The sequence below is a fragment of the Parus major genome, chromosome 21 (genome assembly GCF_001522545.3).
Source record: "Parus major isolate Abel chromosome 21, Parus_major1.1, whole genome shotgun sequence".
In the NCBI taxonomy this organism is placed as follows: Eukaryota; Metazoa; Chordata; class Aves; order Passeriformes; family Paridae; genus Parus; species Parus major.
In genome coordinates, this window is record NC_031789.1 from 477,399 (window position 1) to 502,009 (window position 24,611).

Sequence of the window (24,611 nt, forward strand, 5' to 3'; positions counted from 1 at the left end):
GCTCTGGGGCAGGGAAAGGGGGTATTTGGATGGGAAGAGAAGAGGATGTGCACCTCCAGCTCCTCCCTGAACCCCAGCAGCGTTAACCCTGCGTTGGGACACGTTCGTGGCTTCAACCGGGAACTGCGCATCAGGACACAGACTTCTGATCCCAGGATCCAGGAGATCCAGTCTAGTCTGGACAAGTAAGGAACATCCATGGGGCCAGCCCCCAGCGTCACCCACTGTCCCCATAATCCCTCCTGGACTTGTGACACCAAAACGGAAGTGTTGGGGGATACTGGGACTGGGACAGCCCCTGGCAGGGGAGGAGTTTGGGATGCGGGGAGCGCTTCCCAGGTCCTGCCCCTCAGTGACCACCGGAGTGCCTCGGCCGTGGGGTGAACCGGGTCCCGGAGGGTCCCTGCACAGCTCTACAAATGGGAATCCAGGGCGGGACACCGACGTCCCCCGCCCTCCGCAGCATTTTTCCGCGGGAAGCTCCGGTTTTAAAGCACCGGGAGAGGCGGGCGGGACCCCTGGCGAGTCCCCCCCGCACCGTGGCCACAAGCGCAGCGAGTTTCCCAGTCCTCATCCTCCTCCCCAGGCTGGCCGGGGCCGGGGGTTGAGTGCGTGTGCTCCCCAAAATCCTTCTCCCTCCTTTCAGTTTCGATTTTATCCCGCCTTTTTTTTTTTTCCCTGCTTTTCCCTATTTGCGCCGGGGCAGCCCCATCACGTGAGGCCGGGCCCGGCTGGACGCGGCTGCGGGGCCGCGCCGGTGGCGGCGGGGCCGGACACGCATCCCCGGGCCCGACCTTTGCCCCACATCCCTTCCCCAAATTGGGGGCTGGATTGGGGACAGGGGGGTCGGTTTGCAGGAGGTGGCGCTCGCTCGCTCTCGCTGCCCCCGGATTTTTTTTCCCTGCGGTTGCTCGGGAAGGTGGAGCCTGGGACCACCCCCGCGGGCAGGTGCCGGATGGCGGCGGGGACCCTCTGCCCTTCCGACTCCTTGCAGGAATTCCCGTACGCCCCCCAAAACAGCCCCCCGGCCGGGGGGGTGCCCCCGGCCACCGACCTGGTGCTGGGGGCCACGGCCGGGTGCTTGGCCTGCTTCCTCACCAACCCGCTGGAGGTGGTAAAGACGCGGCTGCAGCTGCAGGGCGAGCTGCAGCCCCCGGGCTCGTACCCCCGGCCGTACCGCGGGGTGCTGCGGGCGGCCGTGGCCGTGTGCCGGGCGGACGGGCTGCGGGGGCTGCAGAAGGGGCTGGCGGCCGGGCTGCTCTACCAGGGGCTCATGAACGGCGTCCGCTTCTACTGCTATTCGCACGCCGAGGACGCCGGCTGGACCGGGTATCCCGGCGGGACCGTGGCCGCCGGGGCCGTGGCCGGGGCGGTGGGAGCCATCGTGGGCAGCCCCGCGTACCTGGTGAGTGCTGCTCCGCCCCAAAGGCTGTGGGGTGTGTGGGGAGGGGTGTTTTGGGGACCACCCCAAAAGCTTCGGCATCTTGTCTGCATCCTATAAACACTGGCTTGGTGCATTCTCTCTTCCCCTGCTTTGCTTCACCCCCCACCAAAAGCGCTGTGCACGCTCTCCCCCTGCTTTCTCCCACAAATCCCCCTCAGAAAACCAGCAGATAACTTCTCCATAAGGAAATTACCCGAAAAGAAACCGCGGGGGTTTCCCCCCTCCCATTTTAGAGGGTTTCCCTGTTTTTTTGAGGTCACAGAGCTCCAGCAGTGGGTGTTTGCAGGGTCCCTTTGCCCTGGGTGAGAGGGGTAAAAGAGATGGGATTCAAAGTCTGGAGTTACCGCTTGGTAACGTCTGTCAGAGGGGCTGAAACTTCCCCTCAAAATCTGCTGAGAAGAAGATGAGGGGGACCACAGCCAGTCCCAGCGGGGCATTGGAGGGTTTTGTCACCTGGCATTGTCCCCCCCAAGGTCAAGACCCACCTCCAAGCCCAGACCGTGTCGGCCATGGCCGTGGGCCACCAGCACAACCATGAGGTGAGTGGGGACAGGGGTGGGCTGGGGCACACAGAGGATCTGGTGGCGCCTTGTCTGTGCACGGCCCAGATGCTATTTTGGTCAGCAGGAATTTAAAGCTGTTGTTTGGCCGCTCGGCCCCGTAATGATGCTATAAATAACTGTGAGAACAGAGGGGGTGTGACAGGCACGTGGGGCTGATACCGAATCCGGAGAATCCAGACCCCCTGAGATCTCTCCAAAGCCAACGGTGGCTTCGTGTCACCAATGACCGACAGGGGTGGGAAGTTCTGGCCGGGTGGGATGTTCCATTCCCATTTTTCCCCATTTCCTCTCTTCCCCAGAGCATCTCCGGTGCTTTCAAGAGCATCTACCAGCAGCACGGGGTGGTGGGTCTGTGGCGGGGGGTGACGGGGGCCGTGCCCCGCGTGGCCGTGGGCTCGGCCGTGCAGCTCGCCACCTTCGCCTCCGCCAAGGACTGGGTTTGTGAGCGCCAGGTGAGCGGGAAATGTGCCGGATCCGGCCGCCAGCGGATCCGTGTCCCTTTTATTGTTGGGAAGAGCTGATGCCGGCGCTTCCCGCAGTGGTTCAGGAAGGGCAGCTGGGCGGCCGTGCTGGCGGGGGGCATGGTGAGCGGTGTGGCTGTGGCGGTGACAATGACACCTTTTGACGTGATCAGCACCCGTCTCTACAACCAGCCGGTGGACGCCGATGGCACGGTAAGGCCATTCCGGATACGGCGAAGGGGACGCACGGCTTCTCCCTGGATCGCATCCAGCTGGGTTGCACGGCTGGCTCCTCTCTTCCCAGGGCAAGCTCTACCGAGGTTTTTTGGATTGTATTCTGCAAATCTCCAGCAAAGAGGGGCTGCTGGGCTTGTACAAGGGCATCGGCGCCGTCTACCTCCGCCTCGGCCCCCACACCGTCCTCAGCCTCTTCTTCTGGGACAAGCTCAGGAACATGGTTCAGCACTAGCAGCCCCCAGGGCTGCAGGACAGACTTCTGCCACCACCAACACCGATGTTAATAAAGAGGTTTTTCTATTTTTGGTGTTGTCTTGGGGTCTTTGGGGTGGTGCAGATCAAGGGGCAGGACCCGAAATGCTGCGCTGCCTCAGGGTGGAGAGGAGAATGGCTCTGGTACTGGGATGGGGGAAGGTTACAGGTGCTGATGATCCCTGAGCGCCTCCATGTGTATCTTATTCCTCTTCTAATTTTCACCTCCACGGGGCAGTTGAAGCTCATCTCTGGCCGGGCCTTTAGCTGCCCTGGATTGGCCCAATAATGATTTACCAGCCGGGGCGGGGGTGGAGGGGCGCTCCCCGCCTCCGCCCCGCGGACCTTGGAGCCGGGGCCTGGCTACGCTGTGGCTTCTCTCCATCGAAAATGTTTTCCTTGGGCTCCCATCTCCCAGCGCTGCCGGGGCTGGCGTGGGGCTGGGCACTGCTGGATGCGCTCCTGCAAGGTGAGTCCCCCGAGGGTGGCCTGGGGACAGCCCAGGGGACACCAGTGACCCACAGCTGCCTTTCCCCGCAGGGCTGGTGGGTGCCTGCGCCGTCTCGGTGCTCTGCAGCCTCCTAAAGGTTTATCTCTACATCCAGTGCGTGAAGTAAGCAGCAGCCCTCTGTGTCCTGGGGGGGAGGTTGGTTTTGGGAGCTGCTGGTGGGTTTTGGCTCTCGGCACCGGGGCAGGAGCTGTGGCCGCTGCTGCAGGGCACAGAGGGGGATGTCACCAAGGCGTGTCACCCCATTTCGGGTGCCATCGCCCCTGGCTCAGCATTCCCCCTCCGCTGTCCGCAGCAACCCGGAGAGGCAGGCAGAGAAGGAGGCGATCGCGAGGCAGCGGCCGCTGCTGGAGCCGCTGCATGTGCTGGTGCTGAGCGCTGTGCTGGCCCTGGTGGGCTCCCGAGTGGCTGCGCTGGTGGTGCTGGAGTTCTCCCTGCGCGCCGTCTCCACCATCCTCTCCCTCGGCAAGGTGAGGTGGCATAGGGGAAACTGAGGCACGGCACGGGTGTGATGTCTGTGGATGGAGCTGGGAAATTTGGGGTTTGTTCGGCACTCACGGGGGATGATGGAGGGGCACAGGCCCGGGGCACTGCCTGTCCCCTGTGCTGGCACTGCTGGGACTCCTCCAGTCCTGGGGCACTTCTGGGTTCTCCTTGGAGGGGACACCGAGGGGCTGGAGTGTGTCCAGAGATGGGGATGGAGCTGGGAAGGGTCTGGAGCCCCAGGAGAGGCTGAGGGAGCTGGAAAGGGGCTCAGGCTGGAGCAAAGGAGGCTCAGGGGGAATTTCTGGCTCTGCACAACTCCCTGACAGGAGGGGACAGCCAGGGGGGTCAGGCTCTGCTCCCAGGGAACAGGGACAGGAGGAGAGGGAACAGCCTCAGGCTGGGCCAGGGGAGGTTTAGGGTGGATATTGGGGAAAATCCTTCATGGAAAGCGTGCTCAGGCACTGGCACAGGCTGCCTAGGGCAGAACTGGAGTCACCGTCCTGGGAAGGGCTCAACCAGTGTTAAGATGAGGCACTTGGGGACGTGTTTGGAGGAGAACACGGCAGTGCTGGGGGAATGGTTGGGCTCATTGACCTCGGAGGTCTTTTCCAAGCTCAGCGATTCCATGAAGCCCCCGTTGCTTTGCAGGGCACCCACAGCAGCCAGCTGTACGTGCTGTGCCAGTACTCTCTGGGCTGCGGGGTGTCGTGCGGCCTCAGTTTCCTGCTGGAGGGGGCTCCTCACCGCAGCTGGAACCTGCTGCTGGCGGCGGGGCTGGCGGCGCTGCTGGCGCTGCACTCGCGGCGCCTGGCCCGGCACGTCTGCACCTTGTACGAGCTGCACAGCCGGGCTCGCTACTGCGGGGTGTGCATCCTGCTGCTGGCCTCGGGCCACGGCATCCCCCGCCTGCTGCGCACCGCCCTGGGGCTCACCTTCGCCGTGGCCGACCTGGCGGCCGTGGAGCTCATCAACCGCGACTTCCTCTCCACGGGCGAGGCCGTGCGCTTCTGGACCCCGCTGACCATCTGCTACACCCTGCTGGTGGTGTACATGCAGGGTGAGCGGGGTTCTGGGGCTGTGGTGGGGTGTGCGGGACACACCTGGAGCGTGCTGGAGGTCACCTGGGGCTGTGCAGGGACAGACGGGGGGTCCTGGGAGTGTGCAGGGGTACACAGGGTGTCCTTAGGCTGTATAGGGGTATGTACAGTACCTGCTAGGGCTGTATAGGGCCCATATGGGGCGTTCTGGGGGTCTGTGATGGGGTATGTGGTACATCCTGGGGATTTATGGGGTGTCCGGGGGGTCTGTAGGGGGTGTATGTGTGTAGATATATCACAGGTGTACATAGAGGGGACTGGGGGTGTATAGGGGGTACATGGGGTACATGGGGCTGTTTAGGGGGTACATGGGGTGTCTGGGGCTGTTTAGGGGGTACACAGGATGTCCTGGGGGTACATGGGGTGCCTGGGGCTGTTTAGGGGGTACACAGGATGTCCTGGAGGTGTGTAGGGGCTACAGGAGCCATACATGAAGCCACCCCAGGCTGGTGTCCCCACTGTGGGGCTGTGGAGGTGCCGGTGTCCCCACAGCAGCTCCCCAACGCCGTGTCCTCGCAGAGGAGTCCCGGCAGAGCACGGGCAGGGGGCCGGTGTTCCGGACCGTGCTGGTGAGGATGGGCGGCCTCTTCATCCTCCTCCTCACCGTGGGCCGATGGATCGACATCCTGCACGTCTTGGTGTCTCTGCTGGGGGAGCTCTGGTGCCTGCTCCGCTCCGGGGTGCTGCTGGACTCCTGCTGGAGGCAGGTGAGAGGGGGGACCCCTCCCTGCCACGACACGGGGGTGAAGCCCACGCTGGGAGCCCTCTCAGCGTCTCTTTCCGTCCCCCGCAGGATTTTGCCCAGCAGCCTCGCTCGGACGCTCTGTCGGGCTCCAGGTCGCAGCAGGAGTCCCGATGAGCTGCAGGGTGTGACCAGAAACTCGGGGTGGCACCCCCAGAACCCCCCATCACACATCCCCCGTGGGGACTAAGGGAAAAAGGGCTTCTGGAAGGCATCCGACCCCATCCACGGGGTAGAGGAGGTCGGAGGGAAGACTCACGTTGCCCTGGTTTTTGGGGGGACCCCGTGAGGCTGCAGCACTACTGGGGTTTGTTCTCTGGTCCCAGTGGAATTGCGGGATGCTGATGGATGTCCCATCCTTGCTGGCTGCAAGGCCACACTGCCAGAGGCCTTCAGCGGGTTATAAATCTCAGAAAATAAATTTTTTTCCAGCGAAATCCATGGGCAGAGCAAGCTGGGGTCCCATTGTGCTGGAAAGGCACTTGGGATGGTGGCGGCGCAGCTTTTTGAGGGAGGTGGGTAAAATTCCAAAATTCCACTTTGGGAAGGGAAACTGAGGCACAGAGTGGGGCGACTCTGGCTGGGACATGCCCCTGTGCCTCAGTTTCCCCCGGGCTGCAGCCCACTGAGCTGTGCCAGGGGGCAACAGGCCCTGTGAAGGTGGGGTGCAGTTTGGGGAAGGGGGGTTCTGGGGATGGATCCCCGGTGCAGAGGGGGAGCAGGAGGGGGTCTGGGGAGGTTTGGGGCACCGGGAGGGGTTTATGGGGCATGCTGGGGCTCTAGGGGGGCACCTGGGTGTCCTGGGGGTGCACAGGAGTGTAGGGGATTTTGGGGCTGGAGCTGTATGGGGGTAAGTGGGGCTGTATGGGAGGACAGGGGTTATCCTGGGGGTGTACGGAGGTTCAGGGCTGTATCGGGGTACACAGGCACCCGGGGGTGAGTGGGGGGCTCACAGGGCACCCCTTGGGGTGTGTGGGGCTCTCAGGGGGTGATCCCAGAGCACCCACAGGGTCTTGGGGCACCCTTGGAGCACTTTGGGGAGCGTGGGGCAGTCGGGGGTGAATGGGGCACCCTAAGGACATGTGCCCCCCTCTTCCTCCGCCCGGGGCTGTGGGGCAGGCGGGGGGAGGAGGAAGGGAGGTGGAAGAGGAGGAGGAGGAGGGAGGAAGGGGCGGTGATGCCGGGCGGTTCTGCCTTCCCGCTGCCCTCGCCGCGCCCGCGGAGTGCACGGAGGGACCCGCAGCGGCTCCCCAGGTAGGGGACAGGGACAAGGTCACCCCCCGAGGGGCTGCGGGGCCACCTCCGGCCAGGCGACACCGCCCACCCGGACAGGGAACCTCACCCGCAAGGTACGAACCCCCCAGGTAGGGGACGGGAGCCACCCCCAGGTAGGGACCACCCCAGATATGGGGCTGGGACCCCCCCAGAGGGGACAGGGGACACCCAGTATGGGACACGGGACCCCCCAGGTGATGGGATAAGGACCGCAGTCATTCTGGGATGAGACAAGGGGACCGGGAGCCACCCCAAGGAGGGAATTGGGGACTCTCCCAGGCAGGGGGACACGGTGGGACCACCGCCCCGTAGGGGACAGGGTGCTGCCAGGTAGGGGACAGGGAGCTGTGGGGTGCACGGTGGGTCACAGGGGACGCTGGGGGGGCTGCAAGGCCACCCCCCAGCTGAGGGACAAGAGGACAGTGGGACCACTCGGGGTGTGGGGAGAAGGGACACCGAGTGTTGTGTACCCCCACCCCTTTTTCCTTGGGCAGCCTCTGAGAGGTGCCTGGCTCAGGGGACAGAGCTGAGCTGCAGCTCCCCAGGGCTGTGTCCTGTCCCAGTTTGGGGGGTTGTGAGCACTCCCCATAAGTGACCCTTTCCCCATCAATCCCACCTGAACTCCCATCCCAGGATATTTTAGGGAAACCAGGGGAGTTCCTCAGCCACCCCAAACCACGGGAGCTCCATGGGGAGGGGGGACCCCCGTTAATGCACCCCTGGAGCCTCGGCCAGCCCCCCTGGCTGGGGGGATCTGCAGGGTGCAGCCGCGGGGCCGCCGGGATCCGTCAGCCCCGGCACAAAGAGGAATGCGATGAGCACATGGTTCCCATTAACCCCGGAGAATTTTCTTTTCTTTTATAGGTTGGGTTTTTTTTATCATTATTCTTTTCTTTTTCCCCCAGTTTTGCACAGCTCTGCTGGGGAGGAGGAAAAGCGGCGGCTCCAGCGGGTGAGGAGCTGGGCAAAGGCCGGCAGCGCCGGTAGCCAGCGGGGAGGGAGGGAAAGAGGGAGCCAAGTTCGGGGTTCTTTTTCCTCTTTTATCCCTTCCCTGCTTGAGTCAGAGGCTGAAGTCACCGGCAGGAGCACTGCGAAGCTTTTTCCCCATCTCGGGGAGCCTGTCTGCCCCTAAAGGATGTGCTGACCCCCGTGAGTGGGATTTTGGGGGAGCAGAGCCACACAAGAGCAGGAACTCATCACACAGGTATTTTTCAAGCTGCCGATTCACCTCAGAGATGAGTCCTGCTTCACCAACACAGCACCCTGACTAAAGCCTCAGGGTTCCCTCCCTCCAAACCATTCAATTTGGGGAGGGGAAACTTCGCCCCAGCTGCTTTTCCCCTTGGGAAGTTGGATAAACAGCCCTTTTCCTTCCTGAGCAGGGTTTCTCGGGGTCGGGTGCATCCTGCCTGTGCTGCTGCTCAGGGGATGTGTCAGTGTTGGGGACACATTCACAGCACCACACCTCAGTTTTCCCACCTGGAAAAATAAAAGGGTGGGATGTGCAGGGCTGGAAGTGATTGGTGGGGAACAGGGGTAAGGAATGAGGGAATGGGGATTGCAGAAAGATCCCAAAAAAGGGGTTGCAAAAGCAAAATCCTATTGCAGCCCTGTTTTTTAAAAGGAAAGGTGAATATTTCCTGCTGCCCGTGGGGAGTTTAATCCCAGGTGAGTGGGAGCAGTAAGAGGAAATATATGGGATTCAAATGAAAAGGTGGGATTTGGTCACAGAGGTGTGAAAATGGGAGATATTAGCTGCTGCCTCACCAGGACTCTGTACCCTGTGTCCTCCCAGGCACGAGACCATTTGTTGCTGTGACGTGGGATGGGGACGCTCGTTCCCTCTCCCCTTCCGGGAGGAGGGAGTCAGGTTGATGCCAAAGGGCAACAGGAGCTGCCGGTGTGCCTGCAAGTTTTACTCTCTTTCTTTCTTATTTTCACTAGAATCAGCCTCTGATCTGGCCCTTCCACGGCTTCAGCAATGTTGCCAGGGAAAGCAGAGAAGAGAATTGCTTCGTCCATCTTCATCACCCTCATGCCACCGCGGAGGGACGTGGCCACCAAGGAGAGAGCCCAGCGGGGGCTGCAGCCGGATGGTGCCGAGGTCCCCGGCACCCACCAGCCCCAGGTCCTGCCGTGTCCCCCCACACTGCCCAACGGAGGTGAGGGATGGGTGTCCATGGGGGGCTGCAAGCAGTGTGGAAGGATGGGGCTGAGCAGGCTGTGGAGATGCTTTGCTGAGGGATGTGCGTGTGGAAGGGGATGTGGGGGGATTTTGGGGGGGGTTATTCCCCAAATCCCAGCACCTATCCCAGCATGGATCCGGCTCCTGTCGACAGGCTGTGTTTGCTCTCCATTGCTGGGCACTTATCAGTGCTGTTTGTCTCCTCTTGCCTTGGTGGCGTTTGCTTTTGGGGCTGGTCAGCAAGCGCTGCTGGGGCGTTATTGTCATGGGGTGTTATTGTGATGGGGTGTTATTGTCATGGGGTGTTACTGGACACTGTTGATCCCCTAAAGCCCCCACATCTGTCTGTTGGTGCAGAAACCCACCCAGTGGCCCCGGTACCTTCATCCTCACCAGTCCTCCCTCTCTCTGAAGTGCCTCAGCCCTTGTCCACGGAGGTGCTGGGTCTGGCACTGCAGCAACTGGACCTGGCAGCACCTGCCACCCTCCAGGTGAGCATAGGAGTGCAGTCCCCCCAGTGCCTCAGTTTCCCCACCTGCAGAGGTATAACCAACGTGGCTTTGCCCTTCCCCACTTGCCAGGCCCCTTCCACCTTCCCTGCTGGCTTGAAGCAGCCCACATTCTGCCAGGAGCAAGCAGGCAAGTGGCAGTGGCAGGATGCGAATGGGTACCCGGAGAGGGACAGCTCCAGAGGTAAGGGCAGACCCAGCTGTGCAGGGGCTCATCCCCACTGAGGGAAACTGAGGCACACAGCTCCCAGCCGCTCTCCCTGCTTCTTGCAGACATCTGTGCCTTCTGCCACAAAGCGCTGGGGCCGCGGGAGCCGACGGTGGAGGCGATGCGGAAGCAATACCACCCCGACTGCTTCACCTGCCGCACGTGCCACCGACTCCTGGCTGGGCAGCGCTACTTCCAGAGAGAGGGGTGTCCCACCTGTGACACCTGCTTCCAGGTACCCATCCTCCTTCAGGGAAAACCAGCGCCCCTGGGACATCCCTTGGGGCGTGGGCTGGTGTCTCACGGCACGCGTTCCCTAAATTCCAGGCCACGCTGGAGAAATGTGCCAAGTGCCAGGGGCTGATCACGGAGCGCATTGTCCGTGCCCTGGGCAAGGGCTACCACCCCAGCTGCTTCTCCTGTGCCGCCTGCGGCCAGGCCATCGGCAGCGAGAGCTTTGCCGTGGACGAGCAGGGTGACGTGTACTGCGTGCCCGACTTCTACAGGTGTGTGTCTGCAGGCGGGGAGCTGGGCTTGGCTCATCCCTGACCCGCGGGGCTCACGCTGCTCCCCCGTGCTCCCAGCAGGAAACACGCCGCGGTGTGCGGCGCCTGCGAGCGCCCCATAGTCCCCTGCGAGGATGAGGACACCTACAAGATCGAGTGCCTGGGACGCAGCTTCCACGAGAGCTGCTACTGCTGCGAGGTACAGCCCCAGGGGCTGCGGGCACTGAGCCTTAACTGAGCACGGACACAGGGGTGGCAGCACACGGGTTTTAGCCCACACTTTATCTTACCAGTAATGGGGAGAATAAATAAATTGGGTGGTGATGATGATGGTGTGTGGAGAACTTCAGCTTTGCACTGAAGTGGTTTTGACGCAGTTTGTTGCTTTTTCGGAGTGTTGGTGGGTTTTGCAGGGAAAATAAGATACAACACAACACAGGGAGCCCTAAAAGGTGGCTTCCTTTTCCCCTCTTGCCCTTAGAGCTGCAGGATGCCCCTGTCGCCGGAGCTGACCGAGAACAGCTGCTACCCCCTGGATGACCACCTCCTCTGCAAGTCCTGCCACCTCCGCTGGCGCAACGAGTCATCCTGCTGAGAGCCTGCAGCTCAACAGCCTCTTCCAGAGCGCCAGAAAGGGGGTGTCCCCAGTGGGCTGCACCCCATGGCTGACCCTGTGTGCACCCCAAAATTACTGCAGAGCTGGGTTTTCAGCGCTGAAATATCCCCAGGACCCTGAGCCAGTGGAGATTTGTGGATGTGTCCCAGCACAGCTCTGCACTCACAATGAATATAAAATGCTCTGACAGAGCAGCAATGAGGAATAGAGGTTTACTCCTTATTTCTTTTGTAAAACTCCTTTTTCAAGGCCAGTTTTGGTTTTCTTAGGTGGTGTTTCTTTCTTCTCAAGCTTCCTTGGGGTTTCACTGAAATGTTTTTCTCTGTGGAGAGCAGGCACTGATTCAGTTACTCACAGTTAAATAAAACCCCGAGTTTAAAAACTTTCATTCCTCTCATCCACCCTGCATTCCAAACCTGTCAAATCCAAGTTTAAAACTAAGGAAGAAAAGGTGGTTTTGGATTTTGTAGGTGTGGCAAGAGTCGGGTCACTCGGGTCCATAACAGCTGGTTTTAGGGTGTAGCGATGTGGCAGATGCTGTTGTTTTTTGGGGTGGATATGGGATCTGGCGTGTTTGGTGGTGTTGATAAAAGGGGTTTTGGTGTGCTTTGGGGTTTTTTTTTGTTGATTATCTATCCCGGAGCCGGCAGAGGGCAGGCGGAGCACAAATTCCTCCTTCAGGAGCAGAACTCCAGCTGAAAGCGTGGTGCAGGGCGGGGACGCTGGGGAAGATGGACAGCCCTCTTTCTGCACGTTACCTGGGATTGTATTGCTCTGCCAGTGGAAGCTCTTTGATCTCCTCTCAGGCCAGGCCTCAAAGCAGCAGAAATGAGAGCATTTCTCTGCATGCCCAACATCTGCACAGCCGATGTTGCTGCTGCTTAGTGGGTTTGTTTGCAAGGGCATTGCAAATTTTACTTTCTTTTTAACCGAAAGTGTTTAAAAAGCCACAAATCAAGAGCAGAAAATAGCAAGAGCCTGTGAGATGATGTTTAATGCTTTCCTGATGGAAAATGGGAGCTGTAAACAAAGAAAACAACCACCAGACCAGCTGTTCCTGGATCACGTACAACATCTCTGGCATGTGCTGTGTTTATGAGTGAAGGGGTTAACGATGGTTAATTAATCACATCAATAACTATTTCCTGATGACTCTTCCCTGTCTACAAAGCTGGTTACTCAGTGTTGGTTAACGAGCATCTCCGGGCCACCAATCAGGTAATAACTTGTTTTAAATGTATTTATAAATAAGCTGTGGTCTGTTCCGGCCACGTAAATCGGTGGCTTTGGGTCTGGTCGGGTGGGAACTCCTTGTCCCATACCAAGAAATTACTGTGCTCCAAGTCAGCTATCAATTTCCAAAGCTCCTAGCGCTGTGAGGAAAATCTGGCATAAAAATGATGCTAAAAAAGTAAAAGGATGTGGCAGTGGCCAAAGGGAGTATGAAAAAGAAGGCCCAGGGGGCAAAGGGCTGCTTGCTTTTTTTAGTACAGGTATTTTTCCACTCAGGGTTTTTGGGGAGGATGGAAGTGCAGTGCTGAGCAGTGTTTTGGATGTGTTTTTGCAAGCTGCACTACCCTTCCCCAGAGGAATGGTGGGAAGGAGTGTTGGGTATTTCCCCCTTGGAGCTTTCCAGGATGGAAGTCCCTGTTAGCACTGGGACTGTGGAATTTTTGGCAAGAGATAGCCAGGGAAATGCTTTTATTTACAGGCAGCCTTGGAGAAGGTCCTGGAAAGCAAGGAGAAAGGAAAGGCACTGCTGGGGAGTTTAGCAGCATGGTGAAGGGATATGTGGTGAGGTCAGATTTGGCGTGATTTTTCAGGAGTGGAGCGTGCCAAGGGACAGGGATACACAGACACAGGTAAGAGAAAGAAAGGTTCATTTAAACCATCCTCTTCCCGGATGAAGGGAAAAGCACTACCAGCCAAGGTGTGGGGAGCATCGCTCTGCCTGGAAAGCACAGCCTCGTGTTTTCCCTTGGGAGGAGCTGAGGGAATTTTGAGCCGCATGCAGGAGATCCTGCAGGAGCTGGATCCTGTCCCGCTGCCGAGCAAACCCCGAGCGGCTGCAATGGCTCAGCCTGTCCGTCCTTGGGCTCCTCACCCTGTCACCAGCACCTCTGCAAGCACCCAGCTCTGCAAAAATAAACCAACCACACATCCTGCCCTGGAAAAGAACATTTTGGGGGGCCTTGTGGAGCCCCCCTGGGACCAGCCAGGGGTAAAACCCACTCCAAGTCCCTCCTCTTGTCCCTGTGGCAGTGCCAAAGGACGGAGAGGATGGCAGTGCTCAGAATGGCTCCAGCCCTTCCCTTGGCTGCTGCAATGTGCCCGTCAGCTCTTGCAATCCCTCTTGGCAGGCTGAGGGGAGCGGGAAGGACCTGGCTGCCTTCCAAGGCGCAGCAAATGCAAATATTTCCTCACTTCAGCCTGGGTGCGGCCCGCGTATGAAATTTCCTCAGGCTTTCCCAGCGAAGGCATCCGATCTCTCCATCCCTTGCTCGGCTGTGAGGCCAGCTTGCTCCTAGGAATACAATGGTGCATCCCAGGAAAAAAATAAAAAGCCTTAGGGTTATCTTTTTACAGCTCAAAGGATTGCCTGGTTTCTAAAAAAGAGGTTTTAAATTGAAGAAGGAGCTGCCAGGCACAGCTGTAGTGGCTTTAAATCAATGGTTATAGTGTTGCTGAAGGAAAAAATAACCTTTTTGCAGGTTTCTTTGGAAAATGGAAGATTTGTAGTGTGGTGCAAGGGAAGTGGGATGATAAAGGTGCTGGGAGTGAGGTTGGGTGCTGGTGATGGTTTTTCTCAAATAAGATAGAAAAAGCTTCAGGGAAAACTGGATTTTTCCTTTGGATCCCAGGTTAATGGCAGTCGCATCCCAGCCAGCTCCCTGCAGCGTTGTTCTTCCCCACAGAGCATTCAGACCTATTTTCTGCAGCTTCCTTTGACACAGCCTAAAAAAATTATATTTCTTAAATGAAAAGCAGTCTGGTCCTGCTGATTCTGGGAGAGGCAAAAACCAGCAGGGACTATAACAGGAACAGCGCAAGCCTGGATTTCTCCAGCTCATGCAGCACAGGTGGGATATATATCTTTAAAAAAAAAAAAAAAGTCTGTATGCTAATATTCTCCTTTTCCCCCAATTTTCCTGGCAAAACTGAACCACCCACTGCTACAATGTAGTTTTAAAACACATTGATTTTGATAGCATGAGGGGAAGGGATGAGGTGACTGCGCAAGCGCGTTACCAGGCTGTGAGTGCTATACTGGCTCCTTCAGAAAATAAAGGATAAAATGCCCAACCCACCCTATTTCTGAAAACAGACATAGCACACACCTGCGAAAGGGGTTTTGCTATTTCATATCCCAGATTTTCCTCATCGTATCAGTGATTACAGCATCCTGAAGCCCTATTTCCTGAAAATTACCAATTTTCATCCAGATTTGGCTTTGAGTGGTTTAAGTTATATCTTTATTTTGCTGGAATGTCCAGTAAAGCACTGTGAGGTGTTTTATTGAAATAAAGACATGGATATTTTTCGAAGATGTTATCCCCTTTGTCAAGGTGGATTACTGACCTCAGGGATTTATCACTAGGGGAAAAAAAAACTGAGAAGGATGGGGAACAAATATATATAATAATTTATCCATAAATTCTCCATGTGGCTAAATTTTTCCTCACAGCCAAGCTGGGGAATATGCTTTAATCTCATTCATTGAATTGCTTCGTCTGAGTATGGGGTTTGCTTGTTTTTTGGTTTGGTTTTTTTGTGGGGTTTTTTTGTTGGTTTTTTTTTTTCTGAAGCGATCGGGCTCCAGACGGGGAGTTAAGGACAAAGCGTTTAGTGAGGAAAAAGATGCTCCTGAAGAAAAAAAGATAAAACGAGGAGGAAAAGGCGGGTGGAGGCTGACAAAAGCCGGCGCCGGCCGAGCCTGCCCCTCACGGCTCCTCAGGCGCTGCCCCCCCGCGCTCGCTTCACAAAATGGCCGCCCGGCGGGGCCGCGGGAGCGCCTCTGAGGCGACAAAATGGCGGCGGCTGGAGAGCGGGGGGAAGGAGTGCGGGGCCGGAGCGGCGTGGGCACGGCGGAGGGGCTCTGATCCTGTGTGAATCCCCTCCGGGCGGGCGGCGAAAGCGCTGCGGGTGAAACCTGACCTTCTTATCTCCCCTCCCTCCTGCCGGTTTCTCCTCGCCGCCTTTGCGAAAGGATGTGAAAATCGCCAGAAGTGCGCGTTTTCATTCGGCCGTGGCGGAGCCCCCAGTCTTCCCCCCTCACCTCAGCTTCCCCCTGCTCCCCCAGTGTTACCCCTAAAACGTTTGTTGTTTTATTTTCCCCTCTCAGCTGAGGAGTTTTGGCCCAGAATTGCGCTTTCCACACGCCCCCCACCCCTCCCTCCCTCATCACCACGCGCACCCCCAAGATGGGTAGTTTTATGCCTAATTCTTTGCTTTTACACCGCTTTTCTCCTTCGCAGGGGTTGAAGCCGCCATCTCCCGGTCTCCTCACGATATGGAAAATCCCCAAAAGCGCTTAGGGAGGAAAGAAACGAACCAACCAACCAAAAAAAAAAAAAAAAAGCCCGAGGATTGATTTATCATCAGAGCCGGAGTGGTATGGGAAGAAACCATCGCTGCTCGCCTGCTCCCCACGACAGCTTGCCCACCATTCGCCTAATTAAAATCATACATTGGTGTGATCAGACGTGGTAATGCCATTAAAAAAAAACAAAAACCCAAATCCCGTAACATTCACATTCTCGTTGTTGGAGGCTGTAGCCAAGGTACCACACTTTTTTTGTTTTAAATATTATTTTAAAGTTGCCTTACCCTTTTTTCCTGCATCACTGTATTGTTACAGGCTACAACATTGCCTTTTATTTCTTAAAAGCTACATTCCTAAAAATACTGCTTTTTCCCCATAGAATTGCAGATTTAGGCCCATATAGATGCTCTTCTATTTTTATGGTTACAGTAGAATATATTGTATATATTTATTAAATATAGATATATAAATATTGCTATATATTTAATGTTTTAATATATATGACCTTTTCCCAGGGACTGCTTAAAATATAAAATAAGCCCACACACCTAAAAACTATAACTTAATTATATATAATCACTGTAACTTTGGCCCATATGTATCTTTGATTTTATAGATATATTACCTTTGTTTTCCTCCACTGGTTTCCTACTACAATGTATCCTAAAAGCAGGAGAAAAAAATGCCATCAAAAAGTAAAAATAAGAAAAAATACCAAAAAACAACAAATTTTTTATTTTATTTTTTTTTACAGTCCATGATGGAAGTTTATGCCTGAATGTTTTATTTGTTCCACAGAGATGTAGATTTTTCCTTGGGAGATTTGGGAAGGATTATTTTTTAATGAAAAAGAGGAAAAAAAAAATACCCCCGGAAAAAAAAACCCAACACAAAATCAAAACAAACAATGAAAAAGAAACGAAAAGGAAAAAAGAAAGCACAACAAAACCAAACCGCAGTAAGTGAAGCTGCAAACGCAACCGAGTAGTCCGGATCAGATAATTGATTGCACAAAGAAAGGTAAAATGGAGCTGCAATGGCCGGCTTTGCTGTACATCCAGGAGGAGGGATCAGCTCCTTTATCCCAACCATCGAGCGCTACAAACACCACCATTTTTTTTTCTCTCTTTTTTTTTTAAAATCTGCTTTGTTGGGGCGTTTTGTTTGGAGCCGAGGCAGCTGCACCGCCACCCGAGCCGGGGCTGCCAGAGCCGCTCGGGGGCTTCACTTTTACAGAGATCTCTTATTTTCCCCCGGCCTTGTGCAATCCTCTCCCTTTTATTATACGGGTTTGGTTTTTTTTTCCCCTCTCCCCTCTGCGGGTGTAAAGGTTTCTCTCCTCTCTCCAGCTTGGCTGCTGATTCCAGAAGTTTCCGCGGGGGCGGGGAGCCCCCACTGCGGCGTCTTTGCCGCAGCGCCGGGAGGAGGAGGAGGAGGAGGATGCGGAGGATGCGCCACCTCTCCCTGGCTGGGAGCCTCATTCCAAGCCGCTCCCCCTTGCTCCGTTCCCCCAGCCTTGAAAACAGAGCGCTGGGAGGTGTTTGCAGCTTGGAGGGGCTTTGTGGGTTTTTAAATTTTTTAAATTTTTTTTTTTTCTGAATAAATGGAAAGCAGAGCTGTCGCTGATGGAGATGGATGAGGCAGGGCTGGCAGCGCCGAAGCCCTGCTCCGGCGTGGCCATGGCACCGATGGCATAAGTGACCTTTCCCAGGCGGAGAGAGGGGGGATTCCCCCCCGGCCCCAGCATGCTCCTGCTCGGAATTCATTTTAAATAGCAGGCGTATTATTTTTTACTTTCCTTCCCCCCTCCCATTTCTCCTTCACTGTTGTTTTTTGATTTTTTTTTTTCCGAAGCTTCCTCATGATCTTTTTTTTTTTTTTTTTCCTGTGTGTGTTTTGAATTGCGTTTTAAAATTGCCCAGCTGGAAACAAGGCTTGATTAGAGCTGAAACAATAGCTCCCTTTTATTAATAACGGGAAGGATTTACAATCATACAGCACCTTCCTTGGAAAGCTTTCCAAACCATTTGCAAACACTCACAAATTTAAGATTGTGCAGCCCTTGGCTGTGAGGTGGGTAAGTATTTAATGGTGCCACCATGCAAAATTACCTTGGTGGCAAACCTCAATTTCTGAGTGCTTAGAAAGATGACAAATTTGGTTTGGTGTTTTTTTGGTGGGGTGGAGTGTGGGTCTGGCTAAAAGCTGTTACCTAAATCTGTAGATGCAGAGTATTTTGCTGTGTTCTGGGAACTGGGCTGTTGTGCCTCCAACCATGCAGCTTTCCAGAGCCGAGCTGTGGATTTGCTGCATGTCAGTAAACATCTGCTTATGGATTCTTTCTCTAATTTATTTTTTCTTTTTAATCCATTCCCTTTTTGCAGTCCCTAAGTGACCTCCTGCAGCACTGCCTCCACTGCGGTTCCACCACAGCTTTGAGCACAGATGTGTGTCCCTGTGAGCCAGAGTGACCTTGCTGGGGGGACTGGGCCCACTGAGCCATTCAGCTGCTCTGCTTTGACCCCAAATCTCTGCACCCCGTTTTTTCCCAGCACATCCCCTCACCCGGGGGGGATGCTGCACTTATGGGTTAAAGCTGTTTCGTGCCTTGTTTTTCTCTGTTGTTTTTTGTTGATGTTTTTGTTTGTTTCTTTCTTTTATTTCCAAGGGAAACAATGTATTGTTTATGTAACCCCTCTCCACAGCGGATTGCTGCATACCACACAGGGATCCAGGAATCACCCAGGCAGTGCAATCTGGCCTTGCCAGAGGCATGAGGGACAAGGCTCCAGCCACGTCTGCATGTGTCACACACAAGCTACACAAACCCGCAGTGTTCCTGTGGTTACTTCTGTCTGCAGAGTAGGAGTGGGTCCCAGGGCTTCCCCTTCCCACTGCTTGCTGGTTCACAAAGGCTGATGCTTCTGGAAAAAGCTCTGCCTTGTGGCTTTTAAAATAAATAAATAAAGCAGCGCTGCTGTGGATTAGTCATCCTTATTTTTGAAGGAAGTTGTTTGCTGTCCATATCACGCATGTGCGTGTGAGATGGGAACTCCAGAAGGCTGCTAGCGTGCTCTGCTCGCTGCTCCTTGGAGCTCAGCCACCTGGGCTTCCTTGAGCTGCTCCTGGCAGGTGGAAAAACTGACAGTCCAGCTTTCCAGACCTTTCCCTCCTTTTTTTCCAGTGCTGGAATCTGCATTGGCAGGTGTGCAAATGTGGAGACTGCAACAGCAGCAAGTGAGGATGGATGAGCTGTTTTCTGGGGTCACATCCAACTCCAGAGAAGAAACCCTGGTGATTTATAATTTTTTGTCTTGTCTCTGGTAGGTTTTACTCTGAGCTCCACTGTATCTTGTGAGAAGACTGCGTTTGACCCTTTTGGCTACTAAAAATGGTCCTGTTTTTAAACCTTGGTGCTTTTTCCCTTCCTTGTGGTTGTGTAGAAGAGCAATTAAACAGTACAGCAAAGGGCAGCTCCCTCCCCCTGTCCCTTTCAAAAAATCCAAAGTTGTGTGTCTTGAACTGCTGCATAGGCAGAAAACATACAAAGCCCTTGTCAGCATTGTGCTGATGTGTGGCACGTTAAAAAAATACACACAAAGGGGGTGGGGAGAGCGGGTGCCTCCAGGGAGCAAAACTGTGGGGCCCCTTTCCCTCCAAGCCTACAGACCTATGTGGGATAGTCTATTCCTCCTCGTTTTGCTCAGGCAGAGCCAGTGGAGGTCGGAGGGAGCACTGAACATCTTAAATGGTGTTGATGAAGATCAGGGTGCCCTTGAATTACGTGGTTTTTTATATGTGAACTTGCTCCTGCAAGATGCAGCTGGTTTATTACTCCATTCCTCAAAGCTGGGAAGAAGGGAAACGCTTCCTGACTGGGTGTAATTTCTTTTGTTGTGTTGCAAAGGTAGCAAAAAGCACCTGGTGCTGGTCTCTGCCAGGTCACACACGACTTGGAGGCACGGCTTCCCGCAGTCATTAGTGCACAGGGAGTGCTGGGGGTCCTTAGCCAACCTTAATTGCATCGGGATTCCATGGATGCCACTGGCTGACCCAGCCCTGGAGATTCCTCTTACAAGAAATTATTTCACTGACTGGTTGCTGCAGGGATTTCTAGCACAGCTATGACTTTATCCCTCTTTTTGGCTAAAATTAAGTGCAGGGTGGGGATGAGGCCAGATTTCACACCCTGCTCCCTGTGGTAGGTGTGTGAACAGTGGCTGTAGCTCCTGTGCCTAAAGCCTTGTTTGGAATAAGCCAGTGTGGACAGGGATTTGGATTTTATTCCCTCATCAGGGCTGTGTTGCTTTGGAGATGCACCTTGTACTCTTCTTAGGCCTTTGCTGGCAGGGAGGTTCGGAGGAGCAAGAAGCTGCCTGTTGGGATGATTCCACGTTTTTTGGGCTGGCACACCCTCTGGAACTCTGAATTACTTTCCTTTGGCAGTTTAGGATGAATGACAGAATTGCCTTATGGTGCTGAACTTTTACCACCCTGAAGAATTTCTTGAGCTACATCCGTGATATTTCCAAGCTAAACAAAACCTGAATTTCCAGTGCCAAAAAGCGACACAAACGTCCACTCCTCCTCTGTACAGGAGAAAACCACGGTCTTTCAAGCTTTGCTTTTAGCTCAAAGAGTTAAAAAGCTGTGCTGTGAGATCTGCAGAGGTGAAAATAAAAGCCAAAGGCAGACAAGAAACTTCTCCCATGCGGTGTTGGAGGAGAGGCTTTGGAGCACAGCAGGTATTGATGCACAAATATTTCCTTTGTGCTTTCTCTGGAGTGAAGGAGCGGTAACTCCATAGACATGGGGTCACTCCTCTTCATTGAAACACCCTCATGTTGCTGTGGTATCAAAATGGTGTTCAATGAAACCAAAGCTCAGATGGTGGTGGTGGCTTGGTGTTTATTTTGTGCTGGGTGTGCTGCTCGATCCAGTGTGGAACGTGGGAAGAGCAGCCTGTAGCTTGCAGGTTTGTGGGGTCTGTGCTAAAGCTTTGTCCTGTAACATTTCCAGTGTCATTTCTGAGGTTTTTCTTTTTCCCCTGGGCATTGCACACAGGTAAAGATCACATCTGGATGAAGAGTTAATACAACAATTAGGTGTTAAAAATGGCGAAGTATAGGATTTGGTCATCTAACCAGTCCCAGGGGATTTATATCCTTTGCAGTTGTCCTGTTTGGGTATTCAATCACATGGAACTGTCTTTTTTTATGTTCGTTTTCTTTGGTTTTCCCTTAAAATGTAATCTTTTGCAGCCTGGAAGGCCATAGTCCTGTGTAGTGATGAAAGCCCTGTGTTTGGGGAGAACCCTTGTGAGGTGAGCAGACACAGCTCTCTGTGTCTGTATCCTCCCTGGCACTGTGGATAGGAACGCCACACGGAAGAGTGTCAGAAAATAAATTACTAAATACTGCATTTCAAAAACATGAAGGGAGTTTTCTGCACAGAGTCATCTCATCAGGAAGATTTGGAGTACTAACCCTCAAAAAGAACCAAAATCAAGAGCTTTATTAATATAAATCCTGTGCTTTGTGTTGGTTAAGGCTCCAGAACCCGGCTCTGTGCTCCAAGTATTTTCAGCTCCTGAGCCGATAGCCTCTGTCTTGGCAACAAATGGACCTAAATATCAAACAGCACCAATTCTTTGTTGGAGAAAGCAAGCATAAAGCAGAATGGGTAAGCTATAAAATTAGGCCAATAATTCAGGCTGGCTTAAAAAGGAGATAAAAGCCTAGCTGGGAATTTGATATTCAGCTGTCATAGTGTTCTTTAAATAAATACAATCAATGAGCAAGGAAGGCACGTAAACACATTTTACCCTGTCAAGATGGTGGCTGGAGCTGGATGGCTCAAACAAAGGAACACTCTGAGTGTTTCTTGGGGCTCTTTGCTGGGAAACCTCCTGCTCTTTTACAAAAAGGTAAAAAAACCCCTGTGCTGTGCGCTGGTGGTGGGGATAATCCTCTGTTTCTGCTCAGATCCCCGTGAATCCCGGCTGATGGAGCTAGGGAGAGGTGTCATGTCCCCCTTTCCCAGCATGACACACAGATGTTGCTGAGCCAGATGTGAGGGTAGGGAGTTAGGGTCTGAGCACACGGAGCCCTGTCCTTGCTCAGTGTCTAATCTTTCCTTTTTGAAGCGTTCAGCGAGCAGTCTCAGCGATGCACGGCAGCTCTGCCGCTCGGAAAAGGCGCCGTGTTCTAAATGGATAAACCTGCCTTTTGAAGCATTGTGTCTGCCCACTTAGAGTTATTGGTTTTTCCTCCTCAGAGAGAGGCTGTTGTGTGGACCCTAAGGATGTTTTCTGCTTCTCTTGCCCTTTTTTTTTCTCCTCCAAACTGGAGAGCTGCTAACTTTATTAGCTCCTTATATGGCAGCCCCATTTTCTCACACCTTTAATGGCTCTCTTTTGATCTGTCCTGTTCTTGCCTTGCTTTTCCTGACATGAACGTGGTGTTCAAGCTGAGATGGGTTTATAACCTGCTCCTTCACTAATAAATGGCCTGGCACTTTAATCCTCTCCAAGCACCGATAAGAAACATCCAAATGTTTTAACTGCAGGGTTGGCTGAGATGTCTGGAGATAGCTGGGCTCTCAGCTACACCCTCCCAGGAGTAATTTGAATTGTTCCTTGCAGTGTGTATCCCAAAGGCCAAGGGCCATTGGGTCATGGAGAACAGCTCAAGTCCCCTTGTCCTCAGTTGTTTGTCCCCTGGAAGGGCAGCACACAGGGCAGTGCATCTGTGTCTTGCCCCTGGGTGCTCATCACGCTGTCACTCATGGCAGGACACTGGGCTGGCACAAACGTGCCTCTGTTCTGCAGACACAGGGATGGTGTTGGTCCTTCATCACAGCCCCTCTGGCCTGCTGAGGGGAGGGTTATACCTGCTCTGATCTCCAGCCTGGGTCTGTGTTCTTTAAAATCTCCTGAGCTGGGGGGATCTGGTTACAGCAGCACTGCTGGTGCAGTTGCAATTAGGAACAGTTTCCCTGCAAAGCATTTGAAGAGTATCACGATGGTCCAGAGCTTTGTTTTGCGTCACCAGCTGAGCTTTGTGCTCTTCCAGCTGGCTGTTGTGTAAAGGGAGCCCTCCTGGCACTCATCTCAACCCTCTCCTGTCAACAGAATCGATGGCTTTGTTTGCGACAGCTCCCTGCCCCAGCTCCTGTGGGATGGCCAGGTGACAGCAGTGACTCCCTCTGAGGTTCCCTGGAAGAACCTGGGAGCTGCTGTGGTTTCCTGGTGTCCCTCGGAGATACCACCCCAGCAAGGAGGAAGAACAGCTGGAATTGGGATTGCAGCAAGTGCACTCCATCGGAGAGGGAGAATTTGTCATGGAAAAGTTGTTTGATTTTTTTGACAGTTTTGGTTTGGGTTTTTCTTCTCTAAAATGGGGAGCCCATTAAAGGTGGAGACATGTACAAACTGTTCCTTGGGCTTCCCAGCAGGTAAAATGAAAAGCTGAGGCCAGTTCTACACTGGAAGTGCCGGTGGAACGTGTTGGCAGTGCATTTTCTTGTGCGCACGTGGCTCCATCACATGTTTTAAATAATAGATGATTTGCGTGCAAGGAGTTGTTGGGGTTTTTAATTAATCAGTAGATCCCAGTTTAGCAGAGCCCATCATCACTGGGGAAACTGAGCCATGGGACTGCCAAAGGATGGGCTTGCAGCTACTGGAGTCAGGGATAAGGCTTGGGGCCACCGCAGATTGAGTCCACGTGCGTCAGAGATCTGATTAAATCGGGAGATTTGCATGTTTGTTAAGCTAAGACAGCTTGGTGACTTTGACCAGTAGTGAGGTGGATTTGTTGCCGGAAGGTTACGGTGTCCAGCTGGACTGGGTGGCAAAAGGCAGCTCTGACAAATAAAAAACATGGGTTTGATCAATATCAAAACAGCAGGAGACTTTGGCCATGGAAAATACTGAAATATTTTACTGAAAATACTGGGTTTGCTCTGTGGTGAAAGCAGTGGAGGCTTTAAACACCAACACTCGTGGGTTGTGTGTTTTATTCCAACCTCAGGATGCTCACAGTGAGAACTGGCTAGGCATTTTCATCTTGGGACATAGAAATAGGTGTTTTATCAGCTGGGGTGTGACATGTCAGGCAACTAGAGACAGGTGATACCGGCAAAGGGCAGTTTCTTCACTCCATGTTAATTAATGAGCTGTGCCAAGCCCGGTGGGGGAGCAGGAGGTGAACGCTTCCCACAGAGGGAGTTTCTCGTCTGTGGTTTTCAGGGCAGCGTGGTCTCTGTTGTGCTGGAGGAAGTGCCGCAGGACAACACGGCCATCGTGCTTTGGTGGAGGAAGGGAAGCGTGTCGGGGTGACACACCGCCCGTGTTTCGGCAGAGGGAAGCACTTGGAGCAGCCCAGGGCCTTTGGTGCTCCCCGCTCGGGGTTCCTGCTGCTGTGACCTTCGGAGCCGGGACAGACCCCAGAGCCACGGGCAGCGCGGGACCCTCGCTGCCAGCACCTCCGTTAATTCTTTTATTTGTCAGCCCAGCGGCCGCTGGCTGGGTGTGTGCTCACCGGGGGATGAGGGTGGTTTGTGCCCCGGATCCTCACGGGGTTTGGGGGTCAGCAGGGGTCCCTGGCTCCTTGGAGCTGTGCCCTTACAGCTCTGTCCCAGCCCCCCATTACAGCTCCCCCAGCACTGTCAGGCTCCCAGCCCCAGCACCACCCTCACAGCCCCTCATTACAGTTCTGCACAGCCTGTTCCATCTCCCACAGCCCCCCATGACAATCTTCAAAGCCCCGTAATGACCCTCACAGCCCCCCATACGCTTCTCAGAGCCCCCCGTTGTCTCACAACCCCCCCGTGTGTCTGAGTCTCCCACTGCCACAATCCTAATTCTCCCACGTCCCCGTTTCTCACACTCCCGCTCCCGGTTCTCGCAGCCCCCCAGTATTTTCCCCCGATCCCGATTCCCACATCCCCCACCCCGATTCCCGCATCCCCCCGTTT

At 54.4% G+C, this 24,611-nt stretch overlaps 3 protein-coding genes across 8 annotated transcripts; all 3 read left to right on the forward strand.

Annotated features, from left to right (window-relative positions):
• Positions 1 to 33: 33 nt before the first annotated feature.
• On the forward strand, positions 34 to 3,284 carry SLC25A34 (solute carrier family 25 member 34). 2 transcript variants are annotated; one of them, XR_001524745.3, is made up of 6 exons: positions 34 to 1,405; positions 1,918 to 1,983; positions 2,307 to 2,459; positions 2,547 to 2,681; positions 2,773 to 2,996; positions 3,196 to 3,284. XR_001524745.3 is itself a non-coding variant. In XM_015648089.3 (5 exons), exons 1-5 carry the CDS (start codon positions 320 to 322, stop codon positions 2,935 to 2,937), a joined length of 1,605 nt encoding a protein of 534 aa, XP_015503575.1. In that variant the 5' UTR covers positions 34 to 319; the 3' UTR covers positions 2,938 to 3,002. The 2 variants fall into 2 exon arrangements, 1 of the variants encoding a protein (XP_015503575.1); XM_015648089.3 differs by lacking the exon at positions 3,196 to 3,284 and having other exon boundaries at positions 2,773 to 3,002.
• TMEM82 (transmembrane protein 82) lies at positions 3,231 to 8,054 on the forward strand. 5 transcript variants are annotated; one of them, XR_004500040.1, is made up of 8 exons: positions 3,246 to 3,426; positions 3,498 to 3,570; positions 3,761 to 3,935; positions 4,600 to 5,008; positions 5,568 to 5,755; positions 5,842 to 6,097; positions 6,223 to 6,305; positions 7,971 to 8,054. XR_004500040.1 is itself a non-coding variant. In XM_015648094.3 (6 exons), the coding sequence occupies exons 1-6, from the start codon at positions 3,246 to 3,248 to the stop codon at positions 5,905 to 5,907; spliced, it is 1,092 nt and encodes a 363-aa protein (XP_015503580.1). In that variant the 5' UTR covers positions 3,231 to 3,245; the 3' UTR covers positions 5,908 to 6,231. The 5 variants fall into 5 exon arrangements, 1 of the variants encoding a protein (XP_015503580.1); XR_004500042.1 differs by having other exon boundaries at positions 5,842 to 6,031; XR_004500041.1 differs by lacking the exon at positions 7,971 to 8,054 and having other exon boundaries at positions 6,223 to 6,495.
• On the forward strand, positions 8,000 to 18,629 carry FBLIM1 (filamin binding LIM protein 1). The gene is made up of 12 exons (XM_033519226.1): positions 8,000 to 8,269; positions 9,010 to 9,227; positions 9,608 to 9,741; positions 9,832 to 9,943; positions 10,033 to 10,202; positions 10,295 to 10,473; positions 10,552 to 10,672; positions 10,955 to 12,307; positions 12,801 to 12,951; positions 13,951 to 14,169; positions 15,565 to 15,870; positions 16,431 to 18,629. Exons 2-8 carry the CDS (start codon positions 9,047 to 9,049, stop codon positions 11,066 to 11,068), a joined length of 1,011 nt encoding a protein of 336 aa, XP_033375117.1. The 5' UTR covers positions 8,000 to 8,269; positions 9,010 to 9,046; the 3' UTR covers positions 11,069 to 12,307; positions 12,801 to 12,951; positions 13,951 to 14,169; positions 15,565 to 15,870; positions 16,431 to 18,629.
• The last annotated feature ends 5,982 nt before the right edge of the window (positions 18,630 to 24,611 follow it).

Coding starts and splice junctions, on each gene's coding strand:
- SLC25A34 (XM_015648089.3), top strand. CDS start 320: ATGCGGGGAGCGCTTCCCAGGTCCTGCCCCTCAGTGACCACCGGAGTG. Junction 1,406..1,917: donor TGGGCAGCCCCGCGTACCTG/GTGAGTGCTGCT, acceptor GTCCCCCCCAAG/GTCAAGACCCACCTCCAAGC. Junction 2,460..2,546: donor ACTGGGTTTGTGAGCGCCAG/GTGAGCGGGAAA, acceptor CGCTTCCCGCAG/TGGTTCAGGAAGGGCAGCTG.
- TMEM82 (XM_015648094.3), top strand. CDS start 3,246: ATGATTTACCAGCCGGGGCGGGGGTGGAGGGGCGCTCCCCGCCTCCGC. Junction 3,936..4,599: donor CCATCCTCTCCCTCGGCAAG/GTGAGGTGGCAT, acceptor GTTGCTTTGCAG/GGCACCCACAGCAGCCAGCT. Junction 5,009..5,567: donor GCTGGTGGTGTACATGCAGG/GTGAGCGGGGTT, acceptor GTGTCCTCGCAG/AGGAGTCCCGGCAGAGCACG.
- FBLIM1 (XM_033519226.1), top strand. CDS start 9,047: ATGTTGCCAGGGAAAGCAGAGAAGAGAATTGCTTCGTCCATCTTCATC. Junction 9,228..9,607: donor CCCCACACTGCCCAACGGAG/GTGAGGGATGGG, acceptor CTGTTGGTGCAG/AAACCCACCCAGTGGCCCCG. Junction 9,944..10,032: donor GGAGAGGGACAGCTCCAGAG/GTAAGGGCAGAC, acceptor TGCTTCTTGCAG/ACATCTGTGCCTTCTGCCAC.